The 23,137-nt window shown below is 35.6% G+C and overlaps 2 protein-coding genes across 2 annotated transcripts in view; both read left to right on the top strand.

The window, feature by feature from the left end:
• Window positions 1–23,137, top strand: part of LOC126773400 (WD repeat-containing protein 61-like) — a 146,834-nt gene that overhangs the window by 31,022 nt on the left and 92,675 nt on the right. The window lies entirely within an intron of this gene.
• Window positions 183–767, top strand: LOC126773434 (cuticle protein 8-like). The gene has a single exon (XM_050494389.1). It carries the CDS (start codon window positions 183–185, stop codon window positions 765–767), a length of 585 nt encoding a protein of 194 aa, XP_050350346.1.

The following is a 23,137-nucleotide window of genomic DNA, read 5'->3' as shown; positions in this document are numbered from 1 at the left end:
CGCAGGCGTACTGGCGACATATACCAATAACAAACATACCGATCAACATGTTTGCCAAAGTAAGCAGAGCTAATATTTTTTTTTTATTATTCGTAATATTAATTTAAAGAAAAATCTATATGGATGAGGAGAACATTACGTTAATTGTTTTTTTTTGTTTTCAGTCTGTGTTCTTCTTTGGAATGGTAGCGGCAGCGGCAGCGATTGCTGTCCCGGTCGTTCCTGTTGCCAAGGTTGCCTACGCCGAACAAGAAGCTCCCGCTCACTATGAATTCCAATACTCAGTGCACGATCAGCAAAGCGGAGACGTGAAACAGCAGCAGGAGTCTCGCGCTGGAGACGTCGTACACGGCTCCTACTCGCTGGTGCAACCCGATGGCGTGCACCGCATCGTCGAGTACACCGCTGACAAGGAGAACGGATTCAACGCCAACGTGCGTTATGAAGGACAACCGATTCCCGCTCCTGCTCCAGCCAAGATCGCGTACGCCGCTCCCGCTAAAATCGCGTACTCTGCACCCATCGCCAAGGTAGCCTACTCTGCTCCCGTTGCCTACGCTGCTCCCGTCGTTAAGGCCTACTCAACCCCCTTCGCCTATACTGCTCCCGTTACTAAAGTCGCCTATGCTGCCCCAGTCGCCAAGTTCACCTATGCAGCTCCTGTCGCCAAAGTAGCTTACGCACCAGCTCCAGCTGCTAAGGTGGCATACGCAGGCTCTCTCGGCCACGTCACCTTCTCCTCACCTGCCGTCTCCTACAGCCACTAGATGTAAAACTATTGTTAAACCTATTTATTCTGTTAAATACAAAAGCTTAAGTCAAGTCAACTTACCGTTTTATTTATACCGAGGGAAACTAAAGAATTGCACGAGGCATCAAACGGCGTATCCGATATCAAAACGCTCCAAACGAAGTTAGGTGGAAGCGTGCGGGTAGTGTCGGGGAATCAATTGAATTACGTAACATTATGAGGCGAGTGGCTCCTGTTACGGCACGTCCGCGCCCCTCGGCCACCCTGACGCATCACTCTTGACACCTATTCACTCGGCTACTTTACTTTTGTGCAACCACTGTAATTAAAGTGGAGAACTCCAACGTTTTTAACTTATTAGATCATTGTTTTGTCTTTTTCCGGCGATAGCCAGATGTCGATTTAAATGTCTCGCCCAATTTTACTTAATATATCCAAAAATACGACAGTTTTATGTCAGTTTATTACATATAATATAAGTTACATAATATGTATACATACACTCATATTATCCACTGCTAAAAAATAAAGGACGCTCGTCTTGTGAAAACGATTATTCTTAAAGCATAAAATTTCTAGTCGAAGAATATTCACTAAGAGTTAATATCTCGCAATTTTGATATACGTCAACGCCTGTTTAATGATTGCAGGCAAATATAAATTGACAGGAATGATTGTGAAAGTGGTTGTTAGGATAGTAAGGGGGCTTGCGAAATGTGTGATGTGAATATTTTATTTGTTAACGCATCTCCTGCTATTTGCTGAATGAGGGGTTTTAGGGAATAATATTTTAAACGATTTCGTTGTAGAAATATAAATGTATGTGGATATCAATCATCCATGTAAATATAAGCTTATGTTTAAATTAAATTTAAATGTTTAGTGTTTTCAAGGGCCGTGTCTTTGGTATGGCTGTCAGTTATTATATAAATTTCTTCCATTGGACAAAAACGTTAAAATTTAGCAGGGACACGTACAAAGTTATGTTATCAAGGTCGTATAGCGTATAGTTAATTTATATATTATGTTTATTATAAGTCGTTTTTTATAAGTATCCTCCACATACATTACAAGTGGAAATTTCAAATATTTACATTTTTGATGCGTAAAGATCTAGTGGTACGTGAAAGGGAAGACTGCGAGCATTAGACGATTAAGCGTAAGATTTCGAGTGTCAGATGATGTCAGCGTAAGATTTCTAGCGTCAGAAGATGTCAGCGTAAGATTTGTTATTGTAAATGCGGTTAATGTGTAAATACGTGAGATCGGTACATGTCTTCACATCAACTCTCGTGAGTACCTTGTATACTCACACCATTTTTTATAACAATTATAAACTGACTTATTATCAACGCACAGAGAAACTATTGAGTCTAGAAGCTGTGGATATATAAGTTTATTTTATATAGAATACCTACTACCAGTTCAGTCCATGAATTGGTCTGTAGTTGTCTTAAAGACAGTTATAACATTTGATGTATGCGTTTGAAGTTAAGACTCCCTTGTAAGAATCCCTAGGGAGTGTAACGAGATACATTCGCCCATGACGAAATGCTGGCGTAGCGTAGGCGAAGAAATCAATTGACTAATATTTATAAAAAAAATCTATTATTTACCTCTATATTTTGATAAAGATATTATTTTATTATTAAGTCCTTCGAGCGGTTTTACCCGCATTAATTTGCTCAGCCCCCGTGAATCGTAGCTATATAGTCTATAATCTATCTCTTTCATCTATCTTAATATATAACGCAAATCTGACTAGTCGATCCTATGTTTAGTGCATTTAAGCCAACAAAAATAAGCATTTTTTAGCTTTATAAATTAGTATAAATAGCATAACGCATCTGAGGATTGTTTCACTATTAAAATGACGACGTCTAATAATAAATTCGTTTTGCGAATATTTGATGTACGTGAATAAATAATTAACGCGACAAATGTTTTGGTGAAGTTTTATAATCCGCCCACAAAGGGTTTTCGTGTTAATCCGACTATTAGCGGATGATCACTCCGCCCTCCTCAATGTAACCATTACCAGAGACATTATACCGAATGTTACTTTGAACAATCCTTAGGGAATACTATGAAGGGTTGATATATTTTAATAAACGTGTTTTTTTAATAACTATTTATGACAAGCGTACAAATAATTTACGAAAAAATGCAGCTGAAGTTAAATAGTTCATTTTACAAATTTGTATAATGGTAAATGCTTATTATAGTATATTAAATATTCGAATAACGAAAACCGTTGGACCTTTAGTGCTAATTAGTTTTCGAAAAGACGGTAAATAAATTTAACTATTGCGGTCCATAGGCATCTAAAAAATACTTTATTTCGTTCACATTCAACATTTTACAAAATTTTATGTTAAATTGAGAGCTGACTAATTCTAAAGGGTTTGAACTTTAATCCATCTTTATTAACGCAAGCATCGTTGGTGGAATTCAATACAATTCACAATAACGCTTATTTATTATTTCATTATTGTTTATATAAAAGCGAAATACTACTAAATAACTCATCACGAGATCTTCGTAACTATAGGTCCGATTGAATTGAAATTTAACATAGTTATTCCTTTCGCGACGTAGACGCTCACTAAGAATGTATTTTACGCAACGGATATTTTATTCAGAATAAATTTTCAATCGACCCGTGCAAAGCCAAAGTATATTAATAATAACAACGTAACGTTGAGCCGTACAAGAAGATTGATATAATACAGACATACACTGACGCAAAAGAGAAGAAAATACATAAAATAAAATTTAAAAAACATTTCCATCCAACCGATTAAGATGTCATTATAAAAATCCTTTTGATGCTGGTGACAATACAATCTGGTATAAATATTGTTCAACATATATAACATTTAATAACGGGTTAAAAAATACGAATCAATCAATTACTATTTTTCGATTTTTATACTCTATTATTTTTAGCAATGTTTTTTTATCTGTATTCAATCGGATAAAAAAAATTCGCGCTCATTTTAGTACAATATGTAAATCCGTTCCACAGATAACATTCGATATTGGAATATTAACAATCGTTGTCAATTATAACAGAACACATCGAGCGAACAGATACAGCAATTACGGGAACAGGAAGCCCGCGCAGGCGCTCTGCCTAATTGTTTCCGTCTTCCCCCCACCGCCTAAACCCTCGAGTAGAGCCAAATATGAAATGGTAAGTTAAGGTTGGATTTCATTTTATTAATTTCACTTTTAGATACAATTAAAATATTTTTTTTTGTGTGTAAGAAGACATGGTAGTCACGGATTAAGCCGAAGATCGCGGGTTCAAATCTGGGCGAGCCCACTGTGTTTTCATGTGCAATTTGTATGTGCACATATTATATGTGATTATAATTCATCGTGTGAACAGTGGGGAAATAATAATAACTAACTGAAAATGGAAATTTATAGCATGTGTATCCACCAACCCGTATTGGGCCAGCATGGTGGAATAAGCTCTCAAAGCTTCGGCTCAAGGAGAGTCGCAGCCTCCAAACTTTCAACTGTCTTAGACCAACTGTAGCTACTTTATTTTCTGTAAGCAGATAGTTAAAAACACAACGTACTTTTTACAGTCGCATTAATATCAAAATATAAAACAAATATATTTTAAGTGTATTTCACTTAATGTATTATTGTGTATTGGCGATTCAAAGCCTTGCTTTTGCATTCATATTATTTATATAGTACAGAAGCCGCATCGATGTCAATATTTTTTCATCGGCAACGCGATACGTTCACCCGGAAACAATCTGCCGCGGACAAAGCGATGTGCGTACTACACACGTGTCGCCGCGTGTCAATGTACAGCGAACCATAAGTACAATACAATTTGCAATATAGAAATACAGACCTTAATACAATCTTAATAAATAGTACATTACAAAGCACGATTATTACCCGTTACGTATCTATGAACCGATCAAATTAGCAAGTATGAGTAATTGCTATTCATTCTTATCAGGTTCATTAGTTTTGAACGTCGATTTGCAACGCTTGAGATAAGCTGAGTTCTCATGCTTCTATTTTTAGCAAATGACTCTTCTCCACCTGATGGTAAGTGGTAGTAGAGTCCAAACGCGACGACGGCCAGTACAGACGGGAAAAACGTTCTGCACTAGCCGCCTTCGCCTTGCCGGCCCGCAAGATTGAAGGAACCTCGTTTGAAGGAACCCGGGTTGTAAGAGGAGGGGAACACGTGAGCTGGTAAGGAATTCCATTTTTTGGAAGTGCGACAAAGAAAGGAGTTGCCAAATTTCTTTGTTCGCGATGGAATTGATGTCACAGTTAGGCGGTGACATCGAGAACCAGCTCGCGTGGACTTAAGAAGGAAGGGGGAAGCAGGAATTAGAGTTTGTGACCTTTACGTCGCCAATAATGCGTACGGCAAGTCGCTGCAACCGGTCCAAGGCCTCAAGTAGGTACTTAGCGGAGCCATCCCAAAGGTGCGAGCAATATTCCACGCAAGACCGTACCTGTGTTTTGTACAGCAGGCACAGTTGTTGCGGCGTGAAAAAGCGCCGCACCTTGTTCAGAACTCCGAGTTTCCGTGAAGCTGTTTTTATAACAGCCTCGATGTAATCCCTTGGACTAAGGTCGCAGCGAACGTCAATCCCCAGCATGGCGATTTTGCTTTGCATCACCAGCGGAGTACCACAGAGGGAGGGAAGAGGAGAAAATGTTGACTTTTTCGCCGTGAGAGCGCATACTTGTGTTTTCTTGGCATTAAACTCAACAAGATTATCAGAGCCCCATTTGGCGATGAGCTCTAACGTCCTATCGAGTTCAATGACAAGATCCTTCCGCCTCTCCTCAATTTCCGCTCGCCCAGCCACTGCGCGTCCGTGGTATCCACCATGCACTGTACTATCGTCTGCATAGCAATGTATGTTCCCAAGAGAGAGCATATCATTGCTTCTATATTGATGGCAAGGCCATATTTATTATTTTAAAGTTATTTATGAAACGAGATAGTCTTACACAACCTTATACTGTAGACCTAAGATGACGTCATCTTAATTTCAGAAGGTTCTAGATTATAGTATTTGTGTAAAGGACAGAGTTTGTCTTGCGATAAATTTATTCGGCTTACTATCATAATAAAGAATCATAAAAAAATTAGAACAGCAATATTAAGTATCAGTTGGTCTTGGTCTTGTCCAAGCCCTTCTGGGTAGGTACTATACACTCTTCAGATATTCTCAAACAGCAATAAGTATAGTTGTTTTTCAGTTTGAAGGGTGAGTGAGAGTGAGAGTTCTCAAAGTTGGTGGCGTATCAGCGATGTACGGAATGGTTAATATTTCTTACATATTCAATGTCCATGGATGGTGGTGACCACTTACCATCAGGAGTCCCATTTGCCTGTCCTCGTCCTAATATTATAAAAAAGTGACCAGCCGAATGTTGTTCACTGAATCCGAAAATACTGAGATTTTTAAAAATGTATAAGGTATTCTGATCGGTTGCTCTTACCCCAAAGCGAAACAATAAATGTTTCACACATCAATCATAATAAAATATTTAATTAGAAAAAAATACATATTATACAATAGAATCAATTTACTTATTGTTACATAGCAGGCAAGCATATTGTCAACTTTTGATGTATATTTATACTTTAATCGAATATGTGGTTGTAAACGAATGTTTTATAAATCTGATAAATACCAAAAATAAAACTCGAACTATCCCTATTTATATCGAACAATCTATTGTGTTGATTTAATTCACCTGTTTCCATTTTTGAACATTTTAATTTGGCAACTATAATGTAGATAAAATATAAAGTTATATTGTTCATAGTGTTATTAAAGCAAAAAAATCCTTCTTCAAAACAAAAACTGCTTTGTTTATTACAATCAAGTATTTTCCTATATAGCAGTAGATGTCTAAGCATAATATTTGTGCAACCCTTCATCATCGACGGTAATGACGCTAAACACCCCGGCTTACCGTATTCCCTTGACATCTGCTTTGTTCGACCGAAATCTATTTAATCGTATCGTATTGCTAATTTCGGCATTAGTTGGTGCGTTCCGTCGCTTATTGAATTATCCATTCCGTTTGCGGGGACTTCTTCGTCCCTTGGGTCTATATGGCGACGAGCTCGCTTTGCGCACTGTTAACTTTAAAATACGCTCATTTTATGTTTTCATTATTAACCTATTTTGTCACTGTTCATAGGTACAATGCGTGTACGTATTTTACTGGTAGTAGAGCTTTGTGCAAGCTCGCCTGGGTAGGTACCACCCACTCATCAGATATTCTACCTCAAAACAGCAGTGCTTGGTATTGTTGTGTTCCGGTTTGAAGGGTGAGTGAGCCAGTGTAATTACACTTTGTCTTGTCTGTAATTACAGACACAATGGACATAACATCTTAGTTCCCAAGGTTGGTGGCGCATTGGTGATGTAAGCGATGGTTAACATTTCTTACAATGCCAATGTCTATGGGCGTTGGTGACCACTTACCATCAGGTGGCCGATATATGCTCGTCCGCCTTACTATTCTTAAAAAAAACGTACGTATGAAGACACGATATCTTAAAGTGAAAAGTCTTAAAAAACTAATGATGTAACTTCGGGTTTTATTTAATTTCTCGAATATTGAACTTTGTGACGTGATGTAACAATAACTCCTAAGCATTCCACGGCTGGGCAAAATTCTCTTTTCCTTTTAAGGAGTAAGCTTAGAGCTTATTTGACCACGCGTCTCCAATGCAGGAGATAGAGGCGGATAATGTGTCTTCAATTAATTATCAATTATAATTGTCAATACTTTGAACCGTATCTGTTTTAATTATATTCCAATAATCCTTGTATTCCATTGGCAGGTACATAGTCCATCCTTGTACATAATTAGAACAAATCAAGACAATAAATCTACGACCAAATATTGACATAAAGAAAGCCCTCTTCACTTCACTTGAAGTTCTCTCGTCACTCAAAGCGCATCGACGTGTAAAACATCTATAAAACCGTCGTTAATTCGCGAACATTTAGTTCATAATTGCTATAATGGGGTCCACAATGGGCTCGCGTCGTTGAGCATCGAGATGAGGAATGAGGAGACACTCAATTATGTGGCATTCAGGCTCTGCTGTTTGCACTGGTGCCCGGTCGAGTGTGACGAGAGCTCTCATTGGCTAACCACCCTCAGGGGGACACCCCTCTGCCTTTCATAACAAGGCTTTGTGGATAAGCCGTATTTTGAAAGTAACTAAATTGCAGATGCGAAATAAATATTAAATAAACTTTTAGTCGCGTCACCAATAAGTATGTATACGATTGAAATTGGAATTACTGTTATCACGGCGGATATATATGATTTATGTTTATTCAATTATTATTATTATTATGAACAAATACCTAGACTATTTGATTTTCATATTTTAGTAAAGAAATTTAATTGTACTTTAGCTTTATATGAACGATACAATTAAAATAATGATTCGATTGTATTTATTCCCTATGTAGTTTTAAATTAGTTTAACTTGTAAAACGACCATTCAAAAATGCTCGCAAGAGTCTATTTGAAAAAAGTGGTTTTGATTTTAATAAAACAATTTCAAACGATAACTTTATAGCATGCGTCGTCTACGTATTAAATATTTGAAACATCGTTCCACACTAGTCTTTCCCTGAGCGGACCGAGTTAGCGAGCAGTCGCGAGTCAGCCCCAACCCACATTAATGTTATTATTTGGCAACATTTACTAAATAATTTGCTCGTTAAACGTCCGCCGATACGTCCCCCGTCCCGGCTTCCCTAACTACCGTATTGTGTCGTGCCTCCCCAGGGCACTAACGACGGGATTCAACCAATACGATTCTAACATTAATTACTTTCTCGTCTTTGTGTCGAATATTTGTACCAACATGCTCTTTTGTAACGATATCAAATTAATAACACGTATTGTACCGCGGATTACAAAACTACCGTCCACGAAGACTTATGCGTTTGGAGCTGATGGGTTTTCTTTAATCTTACGTTGTGTGGGATTATTTTTGTGGCTGCGTTCGTATTTAATCCGGAAACCAGACGCTGTGACATTGGAGGCCTGATAAATGCGGGATTGAAAACTTATTTGCTACGAATGTCGTGTATTTCAAGTCCATGTCTATTTATTGCTTACTCTTTTAGTCATAATGAAACCTACGGGAATATATGCCAATACCTACCGTTTCTCTTTACAAGATACGTTATATAAAAAAAAGTTCTATTAATCTCAAACAGGTATACTAACATCCATTTTTATATTTAAGGTATAACAATCAAAAATTAGATATTTGCTAGGTGGTTTGGCTAATGGGCCAGCTGATGGTTAGTAGTCACAACCACCCGTAGACATTGGCGATATAAGAAATATTAAACGTTATTAACTAAAATGTTATGACCCTAGTGCCTGTACAACAACACAACAACACAACAATACTAAATATTGCTGTTTGGGAGTAAAATATTCGATGAGTCCTACCACAAAATGAAGATGTTTTTGTTGTACGATAGTTGATACTTATTTAAATATAGTAAGAAATAATCATAACGCTTTATTAGCTTTTTATAAAATAATTTTATACAAGACTACAAAATCCTGTATTCGTAATATATGGTACCAAAATATTTGCCCGCGGCAGCTATGATGTATGTTAATGCAGGTAATTGTTTTCACTCCCTCTACCCAACCGCTTTTGAACTTAGGTGCCTGTTTGCACGCTAGCTTGCAAGGGAATGGGAAATTTGAATATAAAGTAAAACACGTATGTACTCATAGATTTAAATTTATATACTCTTAACTGTTTTGCTTATTGTTTAAATTCTTAAACCATATTGCACTTTAATAACATATTAAATTAAACGAGGAATAGGTACGATTCTGTTTTAGGACGGCGCCTATCACTATCGCACATAAATGTTTCATAAATTTCTAATAAATTAATTAGTTACATTTGTTTAAAACATTCTGCCGATGTTACGTTAGATGAAGAACACGCAAAGTAAGTCATACTGACCTATTATAAATTTTGAAGTTATACTTGTAGATATGATGCCTGACATCAAAATCAGGCAACGTGATGTGCGTGCGGAGCTGGAATCACTTGATATACGGAAAGCTAGCGGTCCCGATAGAATACCAGCCATAGTGCTGAAGAAGATTGCGGCGGAGCTGTCTCCTGTGTTAACGCGCCTGTTCCAACTTTCTCTCTCTTCGGGATGTGTGCCGGAGGCTTGGGGAAGAGCTAATGTGCAAACGGTTCCCAAAAAAGGGGATCGGTCTGACCCGGCAAATTATCGACCAATAGCTATCACCTCAGTACTTTGTAAGGTAATGGAACGGATTCTAAACAACTAACTGATCCATTACCTAGAAGATCACTGTCTAATTAATGATCGTCAGTACGGGTTTCGACCAAAACGGTCAACAGGTGATCTTCTAGCGTACGTAACACACCTCTGGGGTGAAGCTATCGACAAGCATGGAGAATCGTTGGCTGTCAGCATCGATATCTCCAAGGCTTTCGACAGGGTCTGGCACAGAAGTCTTCTCTCCAAGCTACCGGCTTCCTACACAAGCGTAGCCTTCCTGTTTTAGTAGATGGTTGCGCTTCACAATTCTATGTAGTGAATGCTGGGGTCCCCCAGGGATCTGTGCTATCTCTTACACTCTTTCTTTTGCATATCAATGATATGCTCTCTCTTGGGAACATACATTGCTATGCAGATGATAGTACAGCGCATGGTGGATACCACGGACGCGCAGTGGCTGGGCGGGCGGAAACTGAGGAGAGGCGGGAGAATCTTGTCATTGAACTCGATAGGACGTTAGAGCTCATCGCCAAATGGGGTTCTGATAATCTTGTTGAGTTTAATGCCAAGAAAACACAGGTATGCGCTCTCACAGCGAAAAAGTCACCATTTTACCCTCATCCCTCCCTCTGTGGCACACCGCTGATGATACAAAGCAAAACCGCCATGCTGGGGATGGATGTTCGCTGCGACCTTAGTCCAAGGGATTACATCGAGGCTATTATAAAAACAGCTTCACGGAAACTCGGAGTTCTGAACAAGGGGCGGCGTTTTTTCACGCCACAACAACTGTGCCTGTTATACAAAACACAGGTACGGTCTTGCGTTGAATATTGCTCGCACTTTGGGATGGCTCCGCTAAGTACCTACTGGAGGCCTTGGACCGGTTGCAGCGACGTGCAGTACGCATTATTGGTGACGTAAAGGTCACAAACACCCTTGAACCTTTACAACTGCGTTGCGAGATAGCAGCACTGAGCGCTTTCTATCGACTGTATCACGGCGAGTGCTCTGAGGAATTATTCTCTCTAATTTCTGCTTCCCCCTTCCTTCTTAAGTCCACGCGAGCTGGTTCTCGATGTCACCGCCTAACTGTGACATCAATTCCATCGCGCACAAAGAAATTTGGCAACTCCTTTCTTTGTCGCACTTCCAAAAAATGGAATTCCTTACTAGCTCACGTGTTCCCCTCCTCTTACAACCCTTCAAACAAGGCGTGAAGAGGCATCTTGCGGGCCAGCAAGGCGGGGACGGCTAGTACAGAACATTCTTCCCGACTGTACTGGCCGTCGTCGCGTTTGGACTCTACTACCACTTGTCATCAGGTGGAGTAGAGTCATTTGCCATCCCGGCGCATATAAAAAAAAAATTAGTAGAAATAATGCAAAACAATATGATATGTGATTGATGAGTGATGTGATTTATGCTAATGCTTTATATTAGTTTTGTTTATGGAGTATATGAATGTTTATTAATGCACTCGCCTCGTAAGGCGTAATTTAAATGCATCCCTATAAAAAACGTTCCGCAAACGAACGACTTTAAAGGCTTGATACGAGTAAGTCGTAATCCTAGAAATATCGGTTCCGATGTACAATAACAATTTATTAATAATTGGAAACCAGGCGTTAATCGAATTTAATTTAATTTATAATTTCATTTTAATACCTAAATATAAATACCTAATTCCTAAGTTTCTTGTCAGTTCTTGGTAGAAGATCACGAATCTTGTAAACGTCTGTGTGGCAAAGGCCCTCCACTTAGTGGATGCGTACCAATTAATATATCTTTTAAATGACAATTAAAAATTGCTAGTAGAAGCTTACTTGAATAATATTTATTACGATAAAATTTTTCCTTGGGATTTTTATGTATGTAGATCAACAACTTACATGGTGGTAGGGCTTCGTACAAACTCATCTAAGGCACCAACAAAAAATTTACACTCAAGCTACAATATTTAGGTCGTAGTTTTGGGTTCCCATTTGAAGGGTGAATGAGCCAAAGTAACTTCAGGCACAAAGACCATAAAATCTTAGTTTCCAAGGTTGGTGGAGCATTGACGATGTAATGGATGGTTATTATTTCTTACAGCGTTAATATGAAAGAAAACAAAATGTAAGTAAATTGTTTTTAATTATAAGAGAATCACCAATCTCGTCTCCTAGCAAAACATCATTGTTTTACAGCTAACAATATTCACAACAAAAAAAAATGTAATTAATATAAATTAAAAATATGACTCATATCAATATTAAGATTCGCCGCTTCAGCCCAATACTCATTTGAAAGACACCATTTCATACCATTAAGGCCGTTCCACCATTGTCTAAAATTTTCTTTGCTTAAATGTTTATGTTCACGCTTTAGCTTACTACAGAGCTGACATAAGGGGTGGCTGGATTTATAATCAGAAGAAACCGTGTATAAATTAGTCCATTGAAAGTATTTTTCGTATAAAGCGGGAGTCCGTATGGCTTCGTACATAACGAAAGCCAAATTGTATGGATGCATCTCACGGGCGTTAATGTACGAACTTGGTGGCAGGAATCTAAAGATGATTGGATTAGAGGTACTCATAGGATCAGCACAGTCTTATCTCAAAAAATTTTTAATTTGATAAAATTTAATTATATTTAGATTTTTTTTGTAAGATCAATCGACGTTGATCTCTTAAATTGGAATGCCTTCCCAGTCACAGAAGATCCAAAGTTGGTTAAGTTTTACTAGGTGAATTGGTTGACATTAAGCAAATAACAGCAAACAACTGAATGCAAGCGGCGTTTGCAACAACAATCGACGTAAAGCCTATATGCAGTGGAAACGTCCATCGATTATTTAAAAAACTTTCTTAACTTCACTTTATTGTAACCAACTATTTTTTCCATCGATAGATTTAGTATAACAATTAGAAACTACGATCAAAATATTTTCTTTAAATCATACCTGCTGTAGTTGGCGCCTCCATAAACAATAGGAACAGCATAATTATTATAACCATGAAGAACTTTCTCCGTCACGTAGTCCTCCGATAACGAGTTCTCAAAGGCCATATAAAAGTAATAATTATTCTTTATAGTTTGGTCACAGTCATCATCCGGGCAGCTGATTTGAGAACATTTACCATACACATCGATTTTTAAGCCAAAATTGAAAAGGTGCTCTTGAAGTTGCGTTAGATATTCGTCTCTCAAGCTATCGGCTTTGCAGTGGCTCACAAGCCAGGCGGCTGCTTTTCGCTTTCCCCTCAAAATAGCTCTTGTTTTCTTAGCAATAGGGCGGGAACTTGTACGCCATCTGACCGAAGTCTTGGGGGCGACAATCGCTCCCTTAAGATTTCTCACTACAAAGTAAGTCGACACAATATCAGAATCAAGACGATATGTAAAAGTCCAATTGAAAAATCCATCATTATATACTTCGCAAGCTGGAACAGTATAAGATGATTCTAATGTATTAAAAATATATATTTGTCTATGATTTCGGATTAATGGTCTGTCTTTGGAATTGAGAATGTCGTCATTAAAAAGTATAGCATCAAATCTTGTATAATTTTCATCAAAGAAAGCTTTGTTCTTTGTGAAAACACAATTACTGTTTGAACAGTTTAGGTTTCGCAATAATAATTTATCCTTTTTGATTTGAGGATAATAATAGAATCTTGTCCACAGTAAAATATATTTGTTCCATTTTGGTTTCGTATCTAGTCCCTGTGTTATGGAGAAAATGGAACTGATATCATCAGCAAAATAATTGAGAAAACTGATAAACCACAAATATAGAAAAGCACAAATACTAAAGTAGAACAAAGATTTTGTACTATATTTCCTTATGTTGAGAAGATAAACCATTTTCTAAAAGTACGTGTGTAAATTAATTAATAAATTCATATGTCAAAATTTTCTTCTTTTTTTTTGCGTAGGCATATTTAATGTTATTGAGCGCAAATTGTTCTGCCAATGTCATGTATAACAGCAATATACGTCGGAGTAGGACAATAATCGGCTAATAAGTACATATAATGCGACACAATACTAAATATCTAAACAACTTGATAATAATAAATACAATATATAGTTAAATGAATTGAATATTAGAATATAATATATAAATATTACAAACACATTAATCATGTTATAATTTTGTATAGTATTATTATTTTAAAAGTAAACTGCTAAGGTAAAAAAGTCAAAATATTTTTATCTAAATATTGCATTTCAATGAATTTAAGCGAAAACGTATACTTAATTGATTTTAATGTACAAAATACATGCCTAATCTATGTAAGAGTTCAGTTCGTCTATAGTTTTTAAAATAAATATCGAATAGCATCTCTCGTATTGAAACTGTTTTTGTTAATTATGTGGAATTATCCCTCATTAATAAATACACTTTTCTCTATATCTTTGCCTATTTGTCGTGAAGCCTTCAATGAACATATATATATAGATATATATATATATACCATAACTATTTTATAACAATGTTTTATGTGAGCACTTGACCGGATACAGAACGATTGGAAAAGATTTAACTTAGCAGCACAATTCTGCGTGGGAGTATTAGAAGATCTATTGTATATCTTAGGTGGGCACTGCGCCTGTTTAAGAATTTAGACAACCTGACAATAGCTTTTAATACTCTACTAATCCGAGATTAAGATAGTATCAGGCCAGGACACGATAAACACTCAACGCGCAAACACAATTCACCTTTCATGAACAGTTATTTTCAAGTGTTGAAAAAATACTGACCATCGTGACGGACCGTCATCTCGGACGAGACGAGAGCATTGTGCTCGGGCATATACAGTTATTGTTGGCAAAATAAAACCATTGTTGGAGTGTAAAATGCTCGAGCAAAAACTGTGGACAATGGCGTGTAATTGAATTAAGTTGGTTTCGAAACGTTGTTCCGATGTGTACGTCCGTTCTTGGAATGTGTGGGATGTGTGGAGTGGTTATTGGCGAGGCGCCGAATTGCAGCTGCCCTGCCCTACTTCCTGAAGACGTCTGCGATCATGTCTTGTTGTTTTATGTTTGTTATATTTAGCTTACTAAATCTGATATTAAATATTCTTAAAAATATTTTAATGATGTATATCATTAAAAGATTTGCATTAAAGATTAACACAAGAGCTTCACGTGAGGTGATAAAAAATTGTAGTTAGTATTTGTGTTTGTTTGTGATTTACATATGGGATATATAAAGTGTATTGTATTGTAAGCTGATTATTTGATTTATATCCAAATCATTGATAGCTTTACCTACATCTGATATAATCTAACAAAATCACGATTACTCAGAAGTATTAGTACGGCTACTTGAATAAAGTATATTAATTTTATAGTCATTTTTGTTGTATTCACTATAATATTCTAGGCTATAAATCTACCTTTTGTTTTAATATCTGTGTTTTCCACAAACATATTATATACAATTATACATCTATAATTATTACACTGCTAAAAAAAAATTACAGTCTCGATTAAAACAAGAAACAATTTAATTATTATTTCTTATAGTCAAATTGATGTACCTAAATAACATATAAATATAATAATAGCAATAAAAAGTTATCATACACAAAAAGTACCTAGTTATTTCTTATAAATATAAATTTTATTTTACTGAAAAAAAATGTATAACATAAGGTTGTTAACCATATTTTAAAAAAATTACCTTTTAAATAAATCCCCAAGAACTTCGAGTTATAAACTATTTTTTTTTAAGATATATGTTTAATTGTTCCTTTAGAACTAAGGTAAGGTATTTAAATCGTTCCCGGTAGTATGCGCAAGGATACAAGGACTACTTTTTTAATAATTAGTATCATAATCAAAACCAATATTATTGGCTTATGAAAGTGTTTAATATCAATAATGTAAGCGGAAATCCGCTACCCAGTAGCATATTGACACAATAAATTACAAATTATTTTTTGCTTACTTGTTAACATTTACAAAGCGTTCCCAAGGGTTCGGTTTAAGCTGTTTAAATATTTATGAACTATTTACGTATTGACAAAATGAAATTTTCGACAATGGCTTTCACGTATTGTTCGAATGAACACGAATGTTTTCAATCGTGAACGATTTAATGCCCACTCAACGGCTTCCGTGTTGAGAGTGAATTGATTTATTTACGCTAGCTTTGAGGATTATATATTTGATTTGATACATTTAATTGAAAAGGTTATGAAATATCATTTGATCGTAATTAAATATATATTTTTATTATTTTATAAAATAAATATTAGGTCCATGGTCGTCCGATACTAACAAAAAAATATAAAAGATCTCTCTAAGAAACTGGTCCCCACTTCTGGAGACCCAAGAGCTGGCGCTTATTTAGCCCAAAGGCTGAGTCTAGCGGTGCAGAGAGGTAATAGTGCCAGCGTCTTGGATACAATGCCACAGGACAATCTTTTAGACGGCGTATTTTTTTCTATAAATTTGTAATGCGCATTTTGTTTTATTTTTATTTTTTATATTATAAAAATGACTGTACATAGATAAAAGATTAAATTTTGTTATGGTTTTGTTTAATTGTAATTTACTAAAAACATAGCATTGACTTCGAATTATTACGTAATGAGTTTTAAGAGTCAAAATATATGTTAAACAATAATGGTATATTTTATTCAATATATCGAATTAATGTCTAAATCAATGTCGCCGGGGAGAAAATCGCCTGTCCGGCGGGCGTTTCTGTTGAGAACACTGTGGGGCCTAATAGATAGCTACAGGTATATAAGTATACCAAAAAGTTTGCGTGGGAGAATTGTTGATCTCAATAATGTCTGTGGGTAAATGACGATGATAACTGACATAATGTAGTTGTATACTTTAATTACATTTATTAACAAAGTTAGTTTATAGAAAAGGTTATGTGTATAGGGTTTACCTAACAAGCGGACGAAACCACAGGCGGGAACTAGTTAAAAATAAAAATATAAAGATGTTCATTGAAAACAACTGATTGATGCCGACTATTTGGTACCACATGTCACATACAGGATGTGACCACCCAGATTGCGCAGGACCAACGATGGCGGTGTGGATGTTTTATCACCTCAAATGTTCTTGCAATGGATCCTTTAATTGTTTATTTCAATATAACGTCTCCGAGTAACTTTTTTTATAATAAGTTGTGAAATTAATGAAAAATTATAATATGTTTATAAAGACCACTGTTGGTAACGTCTAGACAATATAATAACTTTAATTAAATAAAATAAATTCAATATTTAAACTCAATATTGAAGCAGACCCTCTTTTTTTATTTCGCTGGAAAAACGCATTTACGCGTTTTCCCACATTAGGTGGGGGGGGGGGATTATGTGGGACTCGCCGGCGCTAAATGCACTAGAATACTTACTAAAAAGCCAGCAGTACACTCAACGTCTCTTCGGGGGGCGTCACGGGATCGCTTGTGCATACTACCGTGACGCCCCGATTCAAGCGGACCCTGGCATAACTAGGCCGAGAAAACGTTAGGCAGAAGAAGAAGATTTTAACTCAATATTCGTCGTACTCAGTAGGTAAGGGACGGAAGCCCGGCGGAATAATAACCTATTTAATAACCGGAAATCTTGTATTATAAAATCGGTCAATCCCACAACTGGGCAAAGGCGTCTCCCATTAACGAAAAGGTTTGAGGTTAATTCCATACCACAATTCGAATTGATCTATATATCAATATAACATGACAATTTTAACAAATGCAGGTTCCCACCGAGCATATGATGAAAAATAAAAACAAGTCATGTAGTAGGTACCAACATGACCACTCATTTTACCTCAAATATTATAATTTAATAACATTATTATTAAAATACATTTAAATATGTAGATATATGCGTTTGAATGTCACAAAAATATTATCTAGTTTTGATATTGTTTAATTTTATTTATTTTAAATTAGTTATAACAAAACATAAAAAAATACATTTAAAAAAATACTCAAATTACATATATTGTGTTATCCGTATTTTTTTAAAATAATTACAAAATATGACAAGCTTATGACATCTTAAACTCCGTAGTTATCTTTAATCTGTGGAGTTAAGATAAGGAATAGAAAAAAAAATATTTATTGTGTTTACCCAAATACGTAGGTGGTAATCCGAGTAATTTCAGAGGTACTTATTCAAAATATTAAGTCACAAGATCAGGGTTTCATTGTTAGTTAGTTTAAAAAAAAAAGTTAATAATATCATTGGGTTCTAATTTCGTTTGTACGTGTTAATCGTAACCGTATAAAAGTGTCAACCAGAATAAAGGAACCAACTTGAAATGAGTGTGAATGACGCTTAAGGTATTGTGTTACGACCTTTATAAAAGCGTTACGTTAATCAAAAATCATTCGTATCTTTATTCGTATAAAGTGCATTCTTCCTTTATCGGAATGTTATGCCGAATCTCGTTTTAATAAAACGTGGATGATTGTTCAAGTATCGCAATGGGCTTGATATATCTCTTATTTTTTTTTTTTATATTTCTGGTTATTGTTTGGATTCTTAGAATAACTTTTATTGGCCGCGCGGTTTTCAAGAGGTCATTCAATAATGTTTATTTCTAATTATTATTTCTATATATTTCTTTAAAATATTTTCTTTCTTAAATCTTGTTATTTGAACACAAAACTAATAGACACCTAACAAAATATCCTAATGTAAAACGTACATACTTATTATAATAGTTTTTAGATTATGTACAAGTTCGTATATCTACAAAAGATTTTAGTTTGTTAAATTTTTAACTCATTTTCTTTGGTCTATAGATAGAGATATTTTTTTTTGAAGATTTACTACCATTCACTGCTTTTATCTGGTTTAAAATAAAAAAGTAAATACTTAACTAAGCTGTAACCTTTTTTGCGCGGTTTATATCTAAGTAGGTAGGCTATCTAGGTACCTACATGTTGGTGGTGCGCAGACGGGGGACGCCGTCCTAATTACCCGTCTGCCTCCCATTTCTACCACCCCCTACAACTGAAATCAGTTTATTTGTATATATGTTGTTATAAGAGTTTAGCCGTAACGCGTATCTAGAAAATAAGTAATAAAAGGCTTAATTTTAACTTGAATATAACTTAAATATACCTTTGTATCTACTTAGATCTCTTTACTTTATGATTAAGTAAGTTTTTTTTCTATTTCGTGCCTATGCTTGCTTAATTCGTGATCCGTGTTTAATGTCTTAGTAGGTAGATGCTTAATATGTTTAGGTAGACACTTACGTAGCTTAACTTTTAACTTAAACATGTAAGTGCGAAAACAAAATTCAATTTACATTTAAAAGAAGAAAAAAAAAGATTTATTTCACGTCAAATTTTCTTATATTTTACTCATAGCGAATATAAAGAAAGTCGAAAGACGAACGTCGAAGTTGTTGCTAAAACATAAACAAATTGTGAAACCGCTGAGGAACTCGTCTTGCCGCCGGCGGTCGATTTACATAAAATTACCATCCCTCGCCTCGCTAATACCTCCTTTGTGACGCCTAAATATTTTGCGAACAGTTTTCTACACAAAGTCCCTAATTCAATATACAGACGGCGAGCGTTAAATAATCGCGAAAGTTACTTTCCGTATGCAAAATATTACATTTTTATACAAAACACAATTTGCATTAATAAAATTTAAAAAAAAAATTGTCAATGGGTGTACCATACAGATGCACACACATTTATGGAGTAAATACTTTTTACTTATATAACTACTCATTTGATAAGTGTTTTGTTAGCTTGGAATATATGTAATCCTTAGCAATAAGTATAATGATATCAATTTTAATGATACGTCACAAGCCAGGTGCGTCATAAAATCCAACGTAACACCGCCCCGCTAGGTACAGTTACATAAACAATGCAAACATAAAGTAAACTGTGGGCCGGTAGTAAAGAGAGAATGAATTTACTGGGTACAGTCGTGTACAAAGAGCCTGAACGGTGGGCGGAGCGTCACGCCTCCGTCTTGCGGCGGGCAATTAGAACAACAATGAAACAGACCGTTTTGCTATAAAATCAATCTGCATAAATTAGAACACGTTCGAATTTTGAATCTCTGTCGAAATTTATGTAAACAAGTTATAATTGTTTTAATATTTAAAAGGATAAAACGAAAATAAATACAATAATATAATAAAGATGTGTTTTTTTTTTAAATAGATACGTTTTTTTTTTTAATACAAAAGAATTTAGAAAATTTAGAAGGATCTTAAAGTTAATCGAAGTTCGTATAAACTTAATGTTAATATTATATGTTTGTGTATAAAATAAATAATAAATAATATTAATTAGCATTATAAGTTATTGATACCCACTATTCCCGTAAAAACAAACGACGTGTACCTATAAGAACATCAAAAATTACAAGACTTAAAGAACAACATAACTTAATCTTTAACTTCTGAATTCATCATCTGTCATTTTACAAAATTAATGAACGAGTAGGACTTGCTATCCCTTTTCATCCCCACACTTAAGAAGGAGATAGTAAATGTCAAATACAGATTGTCTTCAAGGCAATTTCATTAATGTCAATTTACAAATTGTATAATGACAGGCTAAGACCTGCCATTTTTTTAAAGCCCACACATACGAAAGAGATAGTTATAGTGCCTAACTGACAATTTGAAATTGTCGTTATGATAAATGGCACCATCTGGTACGTACTAGGTACTCACTATCATGGCTAGTGTGCTATAACGGTTTTTTCAGATGGTTGAATTAGTATGCGTATCGGCTGGTCGGTTGTGTATGCGGTGTTTCGCTCATTTCGCAAAAACAATTTTCAACAGGTCGATTGTTTTAAACGTGATAATTTACGCTCCGATTCATTGTCGAAACAATTTTACAACGTTCGTAGTAACACCTACATAGATGTATAACATACATGGATATACTTACATACGTTAATATATTATACGAATATATAATTATATAATCAGAAGATATGGAAAGGAATTGAATGTTTTACTTTAGTCAATTTCTGAGACGAAAGGGTTTTATTTTAGTTACCCGCGGACATCTTTTCCTATACAGCTATATGTGATGTCCTCTGGACTAATTTAGAACACGGTGGCCAAAATGGCATTAGATTTTATGTTGTACAATTGTGTCCACAAACATAGTTGCACTCTTTATTCTCTTTTTTTGTATAAACCGAGTAAGCAACTCACTCCACTTTATGGTAAGTGGTAGTGGAGTCTAAACGACGACGGCTAGTACAGTAGGAAAGAATATTCTGCACTAGCTGCCCCCGCCTTGCCGACTCGCAAGATGCCTCTTCACGCCTCGTTTGAAGGAAATTCAAACATTCTTATAATCTGATGGGACACCAATTGTTCATCACTCTAACAAAATATCTTAGTATTCTTAACCACTGACCTTAAAACAAAAACTTAAATCTTTTTAAATAATAAAAAAACCTACCCGTCCCGACTACGAACGCGTAAAATTAATCCAAAATTAACCCATTCCATTTCCTCCCTTAAAGTTTGAAAATCGAATTCATTTGAAATGTTTGCTTACGTTATAAAATAAATCCGTAACAGCCTGTGAATGTCCCACTGCTGGGCTAAAGGCCTCCTCTCCTCTTTTTGAGGAGAAGGTTTGGAGCTTATTCCACCACGCTGCTCCAATGCGGGTTGGTAGAATTCACATATGGCAGAATTTCAGTGAAATTAGACACATGCAGGTTTCCTCACGATGTTTTCCTTCACCGTAAAGCACGAGATGAATCATAATCACAAATTAATCACATGAAAATTCAGTGGTGCTTGCCCGAGTTTGAACCCACGATCATCGGTTAAGATTCACGCGTTCTTACCACAGGGCCATCTCGGCTTTATAAAATAAATCTAAATTCTCAATTTTAGCCTTCTAGGCTCAATAATATTGACTGATAGTCAGTCAGGAGAAAAGATTTTACAAGTACGTACCTATAGACGGGTAATCGGGGCCTTAACGACTAATTTTTTACCCGCAACCATGTTTTTTAAATCACTCTGATGTTATACAAAGCTATAACATAGAAACAAATACTGCTAATTGTATAATTACTACTGAAAGTATCGAAAACAGAAAGAAGTATAAGATACCAACGTTTTAACCTCTCCTTCAGTTGCCAGTGGGGGTGATGTCGCTATAGACCGTCAATTCATATCGTTATATTCCCAGAGGAACTACCACCAATATCTACCTATAATCACTTGTTACAAAAACTATACCTAATTAGGAAGTCATTACTAAGCCACATAAATTATGGTGAGGTTTTTTATTTTCGTAAATATTTGTGTTTAGGTATTTATATAAATAGGTACATTTATGATATTACTGACAAGTATATGAGATCAGATTGAGTTTATGATGTTCGAATATAATAGAATATGCTTTAACGTATACCAAAAGAGTTACAGAACCATTTTAAACACAAACATAAAAAAACGAAAACTATTAATGTACAAAAGGCGGTCTTATCGCTAAAAGAGCGATCTCTTCCAGACAACCTTTGGGTGAAGGACATGAAATAAATAAAGCGGTAAGGAGCTGTACTGATCATATTTATACCATATAAATGATGATATTTATACCCAAATTCTGTAAATCAAGAGATAACTTGGCAAAATGCTAATATTGTTGGTGTTGAATTATAAAGCAACAGCCTGGTAATGTGTCTGTGCGTTTATAAGATCTTCTTTTGAGGTAAGGGCTGGAAGATTATTTAACATTTACCAGCGAGCAATAAATTATAAGCAAAAGTATGTACATGAGCAAATTCGATGGCGCTTGCTGGATTTGAAACCGCAATCATCGCTTTTTAAATTATAATTCCATTTCTCCATAGACGTGCGTCCATGCCTTGGGTTATATTTTATATTTGCTCCGGTTTTAAAATTACCATAACTCAATAACCATTATATTATAGGTATTCATGTACATCGGTAACCTCACCTATACATCGCAATCTGCGGCTATGATTCCTGTGTTCTAACCACTGGACTTTGTTAGCTCTAGGGTGGGACACTTGGGTCGAAATAAAACTATA

Source organism: Nymphalis io, chromosome 14 (genome assembly GCF_905147045.1).
Source record: "Nymphalis io chromosome 14, ilAglIoxx1.1, whole genome shotgun sequence".
In the NCBI taxonomy this organism is placed as follows: domain Eukaryota; kingdom Metazoa; phylum Arthropoda; class Insecta; order Lepidoptera; family Nymphalidae; genus Nymphalis; species Nymphalis io.
This window is presented reverse-complemented; position numbering and strand designations above follow the sequence as displayed.